Source organism: Triturus cristatus, chromosome 9, assembly GCF_964204655.1.
Source record: "Triturus cristatus chromosome 9, aTriCri1.1, whole genome shotgun sequence".
Classification (NCBI taxonomy): domain Eukaryota; kingdom Metazoa; phylum Chordata; class Amphibia; order Caudata; family Salamandridae; genus Triturus; species Triturus cristatus.
Window position 1 is genome coordinate 932,564,686 of NC_140592.1, and position 13,021 is coordinate 932,577,706.

Here is a 13,021-nt window from a genome sequence, read left to right on the forward strand (position 1 = left end):
GCTCTCATAGGCATAGCTGGGGGCTTTGCAGGAAAGACACAGTTCACGTAGCTGGATAGGCCAACGGCATTTGACGTAGAGTTCTTAAAACTGGAACAGATGAGGTAGATCCTAGTCCACTGCCCGAAGCATGACTCTTTCACTTAAAAGCAGTGTTCTGGGATTTGAGAATAAAATCAAGCTACTCAGACGACACAAGATCCTTTTTTGCAACTTCTATAAATATCTTAAGCTATCATAGAGGGTATAGGCAGACTGTGTGAAGAATCACCAAGACAATAGCTCTGCTTTGCCACTTAAGTTTAGCTTCCAGTCAGTTGGAGTCAGACAGAGAACTCAAAACATGTCAAAGATTATACAATTATGGTTTAATTTAGATCAGAATTTACAGTCAGGAATAAAAACAAACATCAAGCATATTAAATTTAGGATGCCCCACAAATCTCATTAATATAGTTCACAGCAGTGCTAATATTTTTTATGTCGCTTAATCCTTGCTATACGTGCACAAGGTTTTCTATTCACACTGATTCAAACAAATTCAACTTGCTACCAAAGGCAGAGAATAGGATGTTGTTGGGCAGTTCAAAGCCTGGCCAAGGTAAGAAATATACCATTTTGGGGTTGTAACAAAACATATACTAGAATCTTGATTACCTTCAGCATAGTGATATTTATTAAGAGTTGAATGGTGTATGCTCTCCACTGTCTGTTTTTAATTTGCATCCTTTTGCTTGTATGGAGTAGTTGTATGACGCTTTTACACTATACCTCTTCTGGTACGATCAGTACCTCATAATCTCCATGGTTATCACAGACCATGCAAGTTAGAAACTTCCTTTATTGCACCTGTAGTTTTGCCATATTTCCTTTGCAAATAATAATGCAGTTAATGAGTAAACTGCTTGAGTGCAAGGACCACACCTCAGAATCCTGCAGCGAGGGGCTCATTATAAGCCTACGGGTACACTATTCGAGGTGTTTGCTATAAACCAGATCAGCGACCAAAGTAGTGAAAGAAGTGCCCGGAGTTGTCTACTCTAAAACAGAATGGCTTAACTAATGGGGTAATGAATTTTGCCAAGAGTTGCCTCATCAAGAGTCAGTGAGGTATAAGCAGGGGATACGTCTGAACAGACCTGTTGAAGACAATGGAACAAAAACAATGGATTTCTTCTCAGGAAAAAACATGTTATTCTTTATGTCCCAGCTTAGACAGCATGACTTGTGCACAACTCTTTTTCACAACAAGGAGAATACCACCAATATCTAATCCTACAGAATCCATGCAGAGTAAAGGCACACAGCTTAGCAAAAACGAGGAAACAAAATCAACACATAAATAGAGTCAGAGTATAGGTTCCTTAAACAGCTCACTTTCTTGGTGGCGTGTTAGAAATGGGGGTCTCTAATGGGCAGAGGTAGGTACCTTTGTCAAAGAAGGGACCCTTGGTTCTAGTCAGGGTAACTTTAGATAACCCCTACTCACCCACTTGGTAGCTTGGCACTAGCAGACAGGCTTATCCCAAAGGCAATGTGTAAAGTATTTGTACTCCAAACACACAGTAATATAGTGATAACACCACAAATGGACACCACACCAGTTAAGAAAATTAAAGTTTCTTTATCTAAACTCAACAAGACCAAAACGACAAAAATCCAACATACAGGTAGTAAAATAGCACTTCAAAAGAGTTAATCCAAAATAAAGCTTGTAGAAAACAAATAGCTCCACCTGGGGCTATTACGACGTCGTGACAGGAATAAATTCAAAGTTTGGCGCCAACCGCGAGGTGCGCGGCGTTGGGCACGGAGTCACATGAACCCCCAAACAAACAGTACCTTGGAAAATGAAATCTATGATGATGAACGGCGTCGTTGAGGTGAGGTGTTAGTTCCAAGGTCGAGGCCGACTCACTGGCTGCCACGGGGGAGGCGAGGCGTTGTGTCCGCAAGAAGGTGATGTGCCGAATCCAGGACAGGGGAAGTCGGTTGCGTCGGCAGTGAGGAGTCTGCTCCGGTGAGGCGATGTGAAGTCTGCGAGTTTTTGGAGTCACCCTCAGTGGTTATCGGTGCCGCAAAAACTGGATGCAGGCGCTGGCGGAGTTGATGCTAGCGCTGGCATCAGGAAGGCCGATAACTGCAGGCGTCGGAGCTGCAGTGCAGGCCAGGCGGTGCATCGTGAACTTCACGAGCAGTTCCCCTGGCCCAATGCAGGTCACGGCGGCATCGCTGATGGGGTCGTAAATTGGTTTTTCTGGTTCTCTTAGGTTTCTTCCAGCTCCCAACAGCAGGAACAAGCTCCAGAGGCCCAAAACTGGAACAGGCACCTCCTGGCAGGTCAGAACTCTCAGCAGTAGAGTTCAGGGGAGCTGGGGATGAAGCCTTTGTGTCCCTGAGACTTCAGAACAGGAGGCCAGCATACACAAGCCCTTCGAGATTCTTCTTCTAGCAGGTTTTTCAGCAGAGCTCCAGTCCTCGTCTTTTCCTTGGCAGAAGCAGCAACTGCAGGCCAACCCCACCCAGCAAAGTGGCAGTACTCCTCCTCACGGCTCTCCAGCTCTTCTCCTTGGCAAAGGTTCCTCTTGAGTCCAGAAGTGATCTAAAGTTCTGGGGTTTACGGTCCACTACTTATACCCCATTTTGACTTTGTTCTTCTTTGTGCAAGGGTCTCTGAGCCCAGTCCAAACCAGTTCTGTCCTCACTGTTGCAGTATGACCACAGGGGGTAGAGACAGCATTGTGCAAGGGCGACAGGCCCTATTCAGGTGCAAGGACAACTCCTCCCACTACTCTAAATGCAGCCATGCCCCATTCAGTTCAGCTCTGAGTCAACCAGGAAGGGCCTGGCACACCTCAACCCCCCAAGTGGCTGTCTACAGTGAATGCACATTCCACACCCCCCCCCCCCACCTCCCGCCACTCCAAAACCTGACAGTCAATCTACAAACGGGCGGAGGCACACAGAATGGTTAAATAAGAAAATGCCTACTTTCTAAGTGACATTTTCCAACACACAATTTAAAAACCGTCTTTACTAAAAGATGTGTTAATAAATCCTGAGTTCAGAGAGCCTAAACTGTATTCTTCTATCTTGTGCAATTGGGAAGTTATACTTGTAAAATGTTACAAAGTATCTCCCATGCTATCCTATGGAACAGATAGCCTTTCAATAGTGAAAAACGAAAGTATTTCAATATCAGAACTACCTTCTACATACAATGCACCCTGCCCATGGGGGTACCTTGTGCCTACCTGAGGGGTGTCTTACATATAAGAAAAGGGAAGGTTAGGGTTTAGCAATTGGGTGCACTTGCCAGGTCGACATGGCAGTCTAAAACTGCACACAGACACTGCAGTAGCAGGTCTGAGATACCTTTTCAGGGCTACTCACGTGGGTGGCACAATCAGTGCTGCAGACCCACTAGTAGCATTCGATTTACAGGCCCTGGCAAACTCAGTGCACTTTACTAGGGGCTTACTAGTAAATCAAATATGCCAAGCAGGGAGAACCGATTGTATTAACAATGTACACAGGGAGCACTTGCACTTTGACACTGATAAGTAGTGGTAAAGTGCCCAAAGCATCTAAGTCAGCAAAAAAGAAATCCAGCACAGCATCAAGAATACAGGAGGTAGAGGCAAAAAAAGTCAGGGGAAACCACGCCAAAGATGCCAAGTCTAACACGGTGTGAGTACCAACCCAGATCTTGGACACATTTCATTAATGTCCTACTGCCCAAATTCTACATTTTCAGGCACACAAGTCTTAAGAGTTAATTTCTGTGTGGGACAAGCTGCCACTATCCATCCACTAGGCGGTCTCATTTTCTAGTTTGAAATGACATTGGGTATAAGGATTTCCCTACCCTTTTTTTGAACCTGTTAGTCCGGCATTCCATTCAATTGACGCAATATAGGAAACAAATTGCATTAACATTTTTTAAATTACCTAAACCGATCTATGCTACTGGCAGCTTTGCGAACTCTCCCGTACATTCCTGCTGCATTGGTATCGGAATCACCAAAAAGAATTGGAACATTTCGCATGCGGGCACCTGCAAGAAAAATAAGAGCCTTTAATCGTCAGAGATTACCCCCAAAGTGAACATGCTATGAATTATAAAAACTGATGAAAAAAGACTGAATAGTCACAGTGACTCTCTGGAATCCATAATAAATTGAAACAAATTCAAGCCAATAAATCCATTCAGGAAGAAAAAAATCTCCTTCATGGAATGAAAACATGTTCAGATTTCTGCACAAAGGGACCCTGCTGCCTTTAATCTTTCTAGGGTCAAATGCTACTTTCATAGGACTTGGCACCAAAGGAACCAGTTACACAAATCAAGCCAACAATGAGGGGACGTTATGACTATGTGGAGGATAATCACAAGATTAGAATAGGATTAATAACAGAAGATACCACAAAGTAAGTGGCCCGTTAGAGGTTGTTTCACTTGGAGTTGTTTGAATGATCCTTAATATGTACACTAGTGTACGGCCTAGGAGACTTCAATCAATTGCACCTTCTTTAGAACAGCTGCAGTCACAGCTGCAGTCACTATCGTTCATTTGGCAGTATAGGTTCTAATACAACCTGTGTGGTTTGCTTTCTGTTATCTTAGCTTAATGCAAGCAACAATACACTCGACAAAGCAGGCATGACATAGCTTATGTTATATTTCCTGGACTAAAGGGAGGGCAAAATGCCTATAATAATGCAAGTATTGCCTTTTCTTAAGTAATAGATGGAGAATCTCTTGATGAACTAAGTGTGTACAATCTTCTCAGCTGGATTAGACATATTTTGGCAGAAACTGGCAGACTGAATATTTAGATCATGTTGGATATAACCACAGGCAGGATGAGCCTTTAGAAACACCCTCTGCCTTCATCAACTGTCAAGGCATGAATATTAATAACTTTCATCAAAGAGGTTAATACAATCAAATAAGTAATTTTCCATGAAATAAAATATGAGCTCACACATGTAGGAGTTGAAAATGAGGCCCTACGAGCTTAAGTAGACCACATTCAGTTCACAGTTTTGGGAGAGAGCTGTTACAGAGGGGGACGGAAATGTTACTTACCTTTTACAATGAGTTTGCAGATTGTATTGTTGTAGATTTACATGCCTTGCACACACTGCCATCTAGTGTTGGGTGTGGATATTGTAAGTTGTTTTCCTATGACGTAAAATGTTTAGTTCTCAAGGAAACTTGTAATCCCTCCTCAACAGCCACAATGCAACAGGACAAAGATAGCACGTTAGATTATCCCCAAAGGGTAAGAGAACGTATTTGAAATTAAATGATGCAGCAAAGCTTACATGTATTGTGGATTGAGAATGTGAAATGTCTGAACATATGCTCGCATCGGGAAGGAGGGAGATCAGATGTGAATTTGCAGTACTTAAGGGCTGCAACTCGATTGTTACAGGTAAGTAACATTTTTAGGTGGCGGCATGGGCTGATGTAGATCACATGCTGTGCATAGATTAAAAACCGGCGGATTGAGAGCATATGAATAGGTTTAAAAAAAAATGCAAGAACGTTTTTTCCTGGCTTGTGAAAGCGCATATGAATCTACAGTGGAAGAGGCGGCAAACCAATTGTTACATGTAAGTAACATTTTAATTTTGCAGCAAAGGCTGCTGTAGATTACATGCTTTGCATAGACTAAAAAGTAGTGTCCCTTTTCGCAGTCTCTCCATCGAAATAGTGGACTCTCTGTGGTTCATTCCATCGCAGGTAACAATTCCACAAAGATCAGACTCCATAGGTCACACTCTGATTGTTGCCTTAGAGAGGCTGTCCTCACGCGTACTGAATGGGTGCTTCCCTGAAGATTAACCATCTTACTTAACAATTTTTCTAAAAGATCAGCTGTCTTAGATTACACCTTCTGTTCAATTTACTGATCAACGCAATCAAGTCTTATGCCATCAAGTTGGGCACCACCGACAACCTTGTAGCCATCAGAATGCTGGCAGCAAAGAAGATAAGGAAAAAAACTGTTTCTTTATTGTTGCTTTGTAGATTACAGCAAGACTTTTGATCATGTCAATCGCCAAATGCTCTAGTCAAAGCAGAAAGCCTGGGATTTCCCCAAGGCATTACTTCGTGGCATTCAACTGCTATGCTCTGACACTTGGGCCAGAGTAAAACTGGGAAATAATTCAGCAGTCTCTGACAAGATAAAAACGGAGCAAGGAGATAAGCAACAGTATGTTTTAGTCCCAGTCCTTTTTAACTTGCTTATGTATGATTTGGTACCGGCATTGGAATCAGTAACCACCAATGCACCTAAACTCGACAATCGCCCTATCGCATCCTTGCTCTAAGCGGATGATGTAATCCTAAATCAAACGGCGATGGGGTTTCAGAGGCTGATTGATGTTCTGCATCAGCACAGCAGCTCAAATGGAATGGCAGTAAATTTCCAAAAAACCAAACATCGTGCTATTAGGCCGCAAAAAGAACAAGCATTTGTAATGCAATAGGTCTCGCCTTTTGGACCTTATAAGTATTTAGCCATGCAACAGTTGATGTTGTTGCACCAAGGATATTGTGCTGTATAACTAAATACGTATATGGTCCCAAAAGCGAGACCTCACAAATACAAACAAAAACTGACTAACCAAAAGTTGTTTGTGTGTAAAAACACGCACTTTGTCACAGTAGTACTCTCCACTGAAGGGAACTACTTGGTGTGTGGATATGCTCCTTGTTAAATGACAGAATGCCGTAATTCAAAGTGAAGTTAGCCAATGGATGAAGAGGACTGATTACTGTCCATGCTGTATGCTATAGTGGGTGGGTGAAAAATGTGAATGATACAGCAACAGACGAATGGATGAAGATGGCTGACTGAAAGCCCCTACAAGTAGGTACATTATATTTGCAATTTTACTGAAATTAAAAGTGCTTGGCTAATGCCAGACCAAAAAGGCGGGATGTGGGGGAAGCAACACACAATCTGGTGCAGCTGAGTGATGTCAAATTTAAAAAGTGACATCAGGAAACTGGTTTTAGAGGTTCAGACAGCAAGGAGGGGCGGCTTTACATGAAAAGTAATGAGAAGTGGGAATAAGGCAAAAGCTGGCAGTGTGGATATGTCATGAACTGAGGCACGGAACACGGCTTTTAAGTGGCAGTCCCCACAAAAGCACCTCGCTGTTAATGGCCGGCAGGGATAGGAGTTTTTGGCAGTGCTTATTTTAATATGCATGCCTATGAAAAACGGACACCGATGTTGGAGGATGGGTTGATGCAAATAAAAAAGTAGACACGTTTACCTTTGAATGGTGGTGTGCTCTCTGACAAATTCCGCCATTGCATTTGGTTTGTTTACTTTTCATGTTAGCAAGCCGAGCTTAGGTGCCTGCAGTGAAATCAGAGGCTTTAGCATTCCATATGGTTTTGTGTTCCAGTCACAATAGCAAGGAGCGCATAAGTGTTGGCAGTGAGATCAGCAGCTCTACAGTTGTGTATGGTTTCTGTCCCCTGGGTGCGTCTTGCGGAGTTGTTGTGGATTCTTACCCTGAATAAGGGCACGCAGCGGACCCCACGGCTGGTGAGAGCCTCGTCATCCCAGGAGGCTTGCGCTCTGGTGGATACAATTACGAATCATTTGCGACTACGTTTGGCATGGAGTTGCAAAAATTGACGTGGTAAGACCACCGAGATGGAACGCACACCGATGTAGGGGACGGGATAGGGCTACTAGAGTTGACATAAACGGAAAAAAGCCCTAAAACAGATTAAGTGGCCCTAGCCTAGAGGCTCTACTATAATTAGTATGAATACGGAAGTGTCTAAACAAGGATAAAGCTTTTCCCATCTACATACAAGTACGCCAACAAATGTGCGATGACTCGCAAACATTAAGATGCAAAACAGTACACATGCAACTAAGGTAAAAACGCTTACTGGAATATCTGTTAAAGTGCTTCGTTCATGCCAAACATTGCAGGGACAACCGAAATTGATAAAAAAAATACCATTAGAGTCAGCAGATAAAAGAAAAATAGGAACCTAATAAAGGTACCATGGTACCATGTAAAATGAGTGAACAACGCCTTCTGCTCGCTAGCGTGAGGAAGAGAAGTTAGAGTAGAACATTCCCGAACATGAACACACAAAACCTTTTGCGAGCAGTCCAGTCTGTGGCTAAACGCTGTGTCTGTTAAGAAAATATCGGGCACGGCATTACAGTGACGCAATGGCAAGTCATGAGCTCGCCTGACATGGACTTGCCTTGAAAAACAGCTGTGCGGCGTCTGCTATAAACATTAGCAGCATGTGTGCTTTGCTTATTTATAGAGAGATACGAAAGTTGGACTGCGCGCCCTACTGCATTGGGGGGCAAAGTCGGAAACGCCACGTTCTTCCACTCCGCTGTGCCGCGGCCCAACAGTTCACCGCCGGACAAGATGGCGGTCGCAAGTTGAAAGCAAGAAAAAAGTGCTTAGCGGCTTATTAACAGACACCGTGTCACGCCGCGAGTAAAAGATCCAGTCCGGGAGCACGGGACCAAAAGAGGACTGGGTGGTAACCAGGAGGGACTAAAAAGACTCTGATACAATCACCACACTCCATTTAGCATAATAAATGGCACGAAATGACGCACACCAATAGAAATTACGGGCGGAGCCGAAACACGAGTTCTGAAACTGTATTGATTCCAAGAAGCCTTCACAGAGCGAGCAGCGCATGCGCGCTGCAACGCCAGGCGAGACCTAAAAAAGACGGAATTTGCATTCTGGCCAACAGCAACCAGACTAGAGTAAACAAATATAAATATCTGGGATGCTGGCTGGTCGATAAAGGAGGCCACTTGACTCAATTAACCTCACTTAAACCAAAATCCGCTTCACTTTCAAAATATCTTCAAATGAACAAAACAGCCTGCCCTTGAACCTCTGTTGAACATAGCAGAGGCCAAACTCATCCACACATTGGGGTATGGCATGAAAGCTTTCACGGGGAAACTAGGCGTCTTTATGAACTATGCCTCAAGTGCTGTTTTCAGATCACTGTTTAAGATCCCTCATCACACCTCTCCAGCACAGATTAGCCTGGAATTCATGCTGAGAAACCAGTTTCTAGGACAGAAAGCTAGCCTCTTCAAATATATGCACTCAGCACGTACCGCAAAAGAAGGCTCATTGAAGAACCACATTTGTCTGGAAGTGTTATTGAATAATTTGGTGCCTCAAACTCATTGGAAGATCGCTCTCGCTGAAGCTCAGCAGCTCTCTGGAAACTGAATCTCCCCCACCAGCGGTTCAAAATAGCTTTAAACATATCAGTTCATAAGGAATCTTTTGAAGTGGATCATTGGAACCTTAGGAGCAGAAAACATGCGGACCTTGTTATTAGGAGCTACCTTAAAAGATGAGTTTAAAAATAAATTTCTGATACATTCTCCTTATACTACAAAGCTAAATTCTACCTTATTTGTAAGGACAGCTTCTCCTCATTAAATCATCTCCCTGCATGGGCGAGCCGCCCCTTCAGTAATAACTGACATCTCTGTTGCTTGTTCCAGAAGTCTATACCGCACCTACTCTGCATCTGTCCTGTGCTAACCAATTACCGTAGGCGGTTTCTTCGCCATTTCCTGATTAAACAAGGGATACGAGCAAAACAGGCAACCTCCTAAATGATGCTTACCCAAGTAATAGCCGGCTTGATAACATTTTGGACCAGGGGATAAACATGTTAAGGAACTTAGTCTAACAACCATCTCCTCAGGGTCATAGGGCTATGAGCCTGGAGTGCGCTGGTAAAATGAATTCGATTCATGATGTGCACAGAGTGTGAAGCCTCAGATCGGTCCGCCAAAAAGAATATAGTTTGGGCAGGCTGCTAGGCGAACTCTGTAATTACGATGCGGTTATAAGCTGCGTCTTTCCACCAATGCGTGCCGACCCCACACTGAACTTCGCCTATCCTACCCATCTAGTTTTCCACTGCTTTGCACCGGATGTACCAGCATTTTTATAGTACTACTACTGTGATTATCCAGCACTTTTTAGCACGTGTGGGAAAGTGGGTTTCTGTTGCAGTATCACACCCCCAAACTTTGTGCCTGGCTTTTGATGCAACTTTGACTGTAGAGTACTGGGTCCCTGCTGTCCAGGTTCCCAGTACCAGTTTTCTTTCCCTAAAACTGTACCACGATTGGCAACTTCAGACCCCCCATGGAGGTCCCTAGTAAATGGTATCCGCGGTACCAAGGGCATTGGGACTGAAGAGGGTCCCCTGGGGACCTGTCACCAAGGCCATGCAAACTGCCACTGCAGCCTGCATGCCTTGGTGCAGACAAAAATGACAACGTCGACATGGCACACTGCCTGTGTGCCTTGTCAAAGCAGCACTGACTAATGTATGGGTAAGTCACCCCTCTAGCAGGCCTTACAAGCTGTAAGGAAGGGTGCAATATATCTCAGGTGTGGGAATATCTGCATGAGCAGATATGCCCCTATAATAGTTAAGTCTATTGTTAGTATTGTAGGTGCCAGTGAAGCCATAGAAAATACATGGGCTGTGAACTCGACAACTCGAGTTAGCCAGCACCATGATGGCTTTACCGAACCCAGGAGTGTTTGGTACGAAAGAACTCCTCTCAATAAACCCAAACTGATGCCAGTGTTTGGTTTACGGACAGATGTACCCAGAGGGAAACCGCAGGGGTGTGCCCTGAAAACCTACCTACCAACCCTGGTGTGGTCTCTGACTGGCTTTAAGCAGCCTGACACCACCAGGCACGTTTATGGACCCCTGGGTCGAGAACCCCTGCTCTCTAAGGCCAGGAAAAAGCCCATCCTGGGCAGAGGTGTCAGACACACATACCTATTCCCCCAGGATTAGCACAGAGCTCGAGAAGGAAGATTCAAAGGTCTAGACACCCCAGGTAAGGAACCCATTGGTCCCTACCTGTCACTACCCTAGAACGCCCCTAAATCTAGTTTTTAGGTGGTACACCCAGACTCTGAATCAGATTCCAGGTGAGCTACAAAGTCCGGACGCAGAAGAGATGCACCAGCAAGAAAGAAGTACTAGTGACTGACTCTGCGTCAGCCCTAAAAGTCGATAAGTCCTGTAGGCCCTGCAACCTTCGAAACTCTGGGAGGTTTGCCTGCCTTCAACAAAAACTCTATATCTCCTGTGGACAGCAGACCTGGCCAGAAAAAAAAACAACTTTAAAGAAAAAGAACTCTGCCCCAAGGAACAGTGAAACAGCCTCCGTAACCACCTCTGCAACCTACGCGCACGACCCAAGTACAAGTGGCCAACCGGTCCTGAGAAGGTTCGCCAGCGCTTCTGAGCCAGAGTCCACCATGGGCTGACTGCTGCTGGATTCTACCTCAACCCGAAGACTCCGCCTGCCCACAACCTGCCCGGTAAAACTTTTCTGACGCCCCTGCTCTCTGAGGCCAGAAACAAAGACCATCCTGGGCAGAGGTGCCACACCTCCTCCCCCAGGATGAGCACCGTGCTCAAGAGGAAAGCTTCAAAGGCCTTGCCACCTTTGTAATGCGACCTCAGTCTCTGCTGCTAGCAGAAGATGGCAGCCTCCAGCTCCAACACCCACTTTTAGTGGAAGAACAGATGGGAAAACTTAGTGAGCAAAGGAGGTGTGCCACTCTTTGCCAACTCCACCCCTCAGGTGCTGGGTAGTCCCACCACATAAGAGACCCACTGGTCCCTACCGGTCACTCCCCTATAACGCCCCTAAATCTAGTATTTAGGTGGCACCCCCAGACCCCGAAATCAGGTTCCTGATGACCTAAGAATAGTGTGACACTACAGTGATGCACCAGCAGAGAAGACTACAGACACCGACTGACTTGGCTTCAGCCCTACCGGTCTGTCTGTAGCGCTCGACGAGCCTGCGCTAAAAGCCGACTTGTCCTGCAGCCCGGCGACCTCCAAATCCTTGAGAGGACTGCCTGCCTTCCACAAAGATCAAGATCTCCCCAGGACAGCGGACCTGTCCAGAAGAAACCAACTTTAAAGAAGAACTCTACCCTGAGGAATTGCAAAACCACTGCCGGACCCATGTCTGCACCCGACACCCACGGGCCGAGACCAAGTGGCCCACTGGTTTTGTGAAGGTTCCCCAGCGCTTCTAAGCAAGAGTCCACCATGGGCTGAACCTGCCGGACTCCACCTCGACGCCTGCAGCTTCAACACGAAGACTCCCCCTGACCGCGACCTGCCCGATAAGACCTTTACAATACCTAAGGACAACCCTGCAACCAAAGTTCCTGGGCCTTGGGGAGCTTGACCGACAGTGGCCCTAAGTCTCCTAGCATCTCTACTTACCTGGGCAGCTGTGGGTTTTCTTTGCCCGGCCTCCTGGCCTGAGCCTTTCTTCAAGACCGATCTCTCCCATTGAATAGTATTGGGTGCCCAATGCTGTGTTGGCACTCTGCACCAAGCCGCCCCTGTGCTGCTGAGGGTGTAAGTTTGGTGCTGCTCTGTGGCCCTCCTGTACCTACCTTAACTCCAGGAGATTGACCCTTGACACCACTTTACTCACCTGTGACCAACGCAACTTTGAATACCCCCTGTTTCTCTTGATTAATATTGGGCACCTGACCCCCAATTTGACCTCTGCACCCGGCCACCCCTGTGCCGCTGGTGGTGCAGTCTTGGTGCTGATTTGAACCTTGCCTGATGTTGAACCCAGACCCATGAAACTGTATGTGAGTACTTTCCTCCTATCGGTCAACATTACAAACCTGAAAATTGCAGTGTGTCCACTTTTTAAAGTGTAAAGTATTTTTCCTGATTATCGCACTTACTTTTTTGCGTACATCTTGCTCTTAAAATAAATCTTGAAAGAAGCTTGTTTTTCTAACATTGATGTGGATCTCCTTTTTGAGTTGAGTTTCATTTATTAATCACTGTGTGCATAACAAACGTCTTATACTCCTCTGTATTAGGCCTAAGGCTGCTCGATCACACTACCACATACAGCACTTTGGGTTTACATTGAGCCCTGTA

The 13,021-nt window shown here is 45.3% G+C and overlaps 1 protein-coding gene across 1 annotated transcript in view; it reads right to left on the reverse strand.

Moving 5' to 3' along the window:
• Positions 1-13,021, reverse strand: part of GOLGA5 (golgin A5) — a 112,850-nt gene that overhangs the window by 14,719 nt on the left and 85,110 nt on the right. The window contains exon 11 of the mRNA XM_085626494.1: positions 3,952-4,057. Coding sequence (XP_085482620.1) covers positions 3,952-4,057 — 106 coding nt within the window. The remainder of the gene's footprint in view (positions 1-3,951; positions 4,058-13,021) is intronic.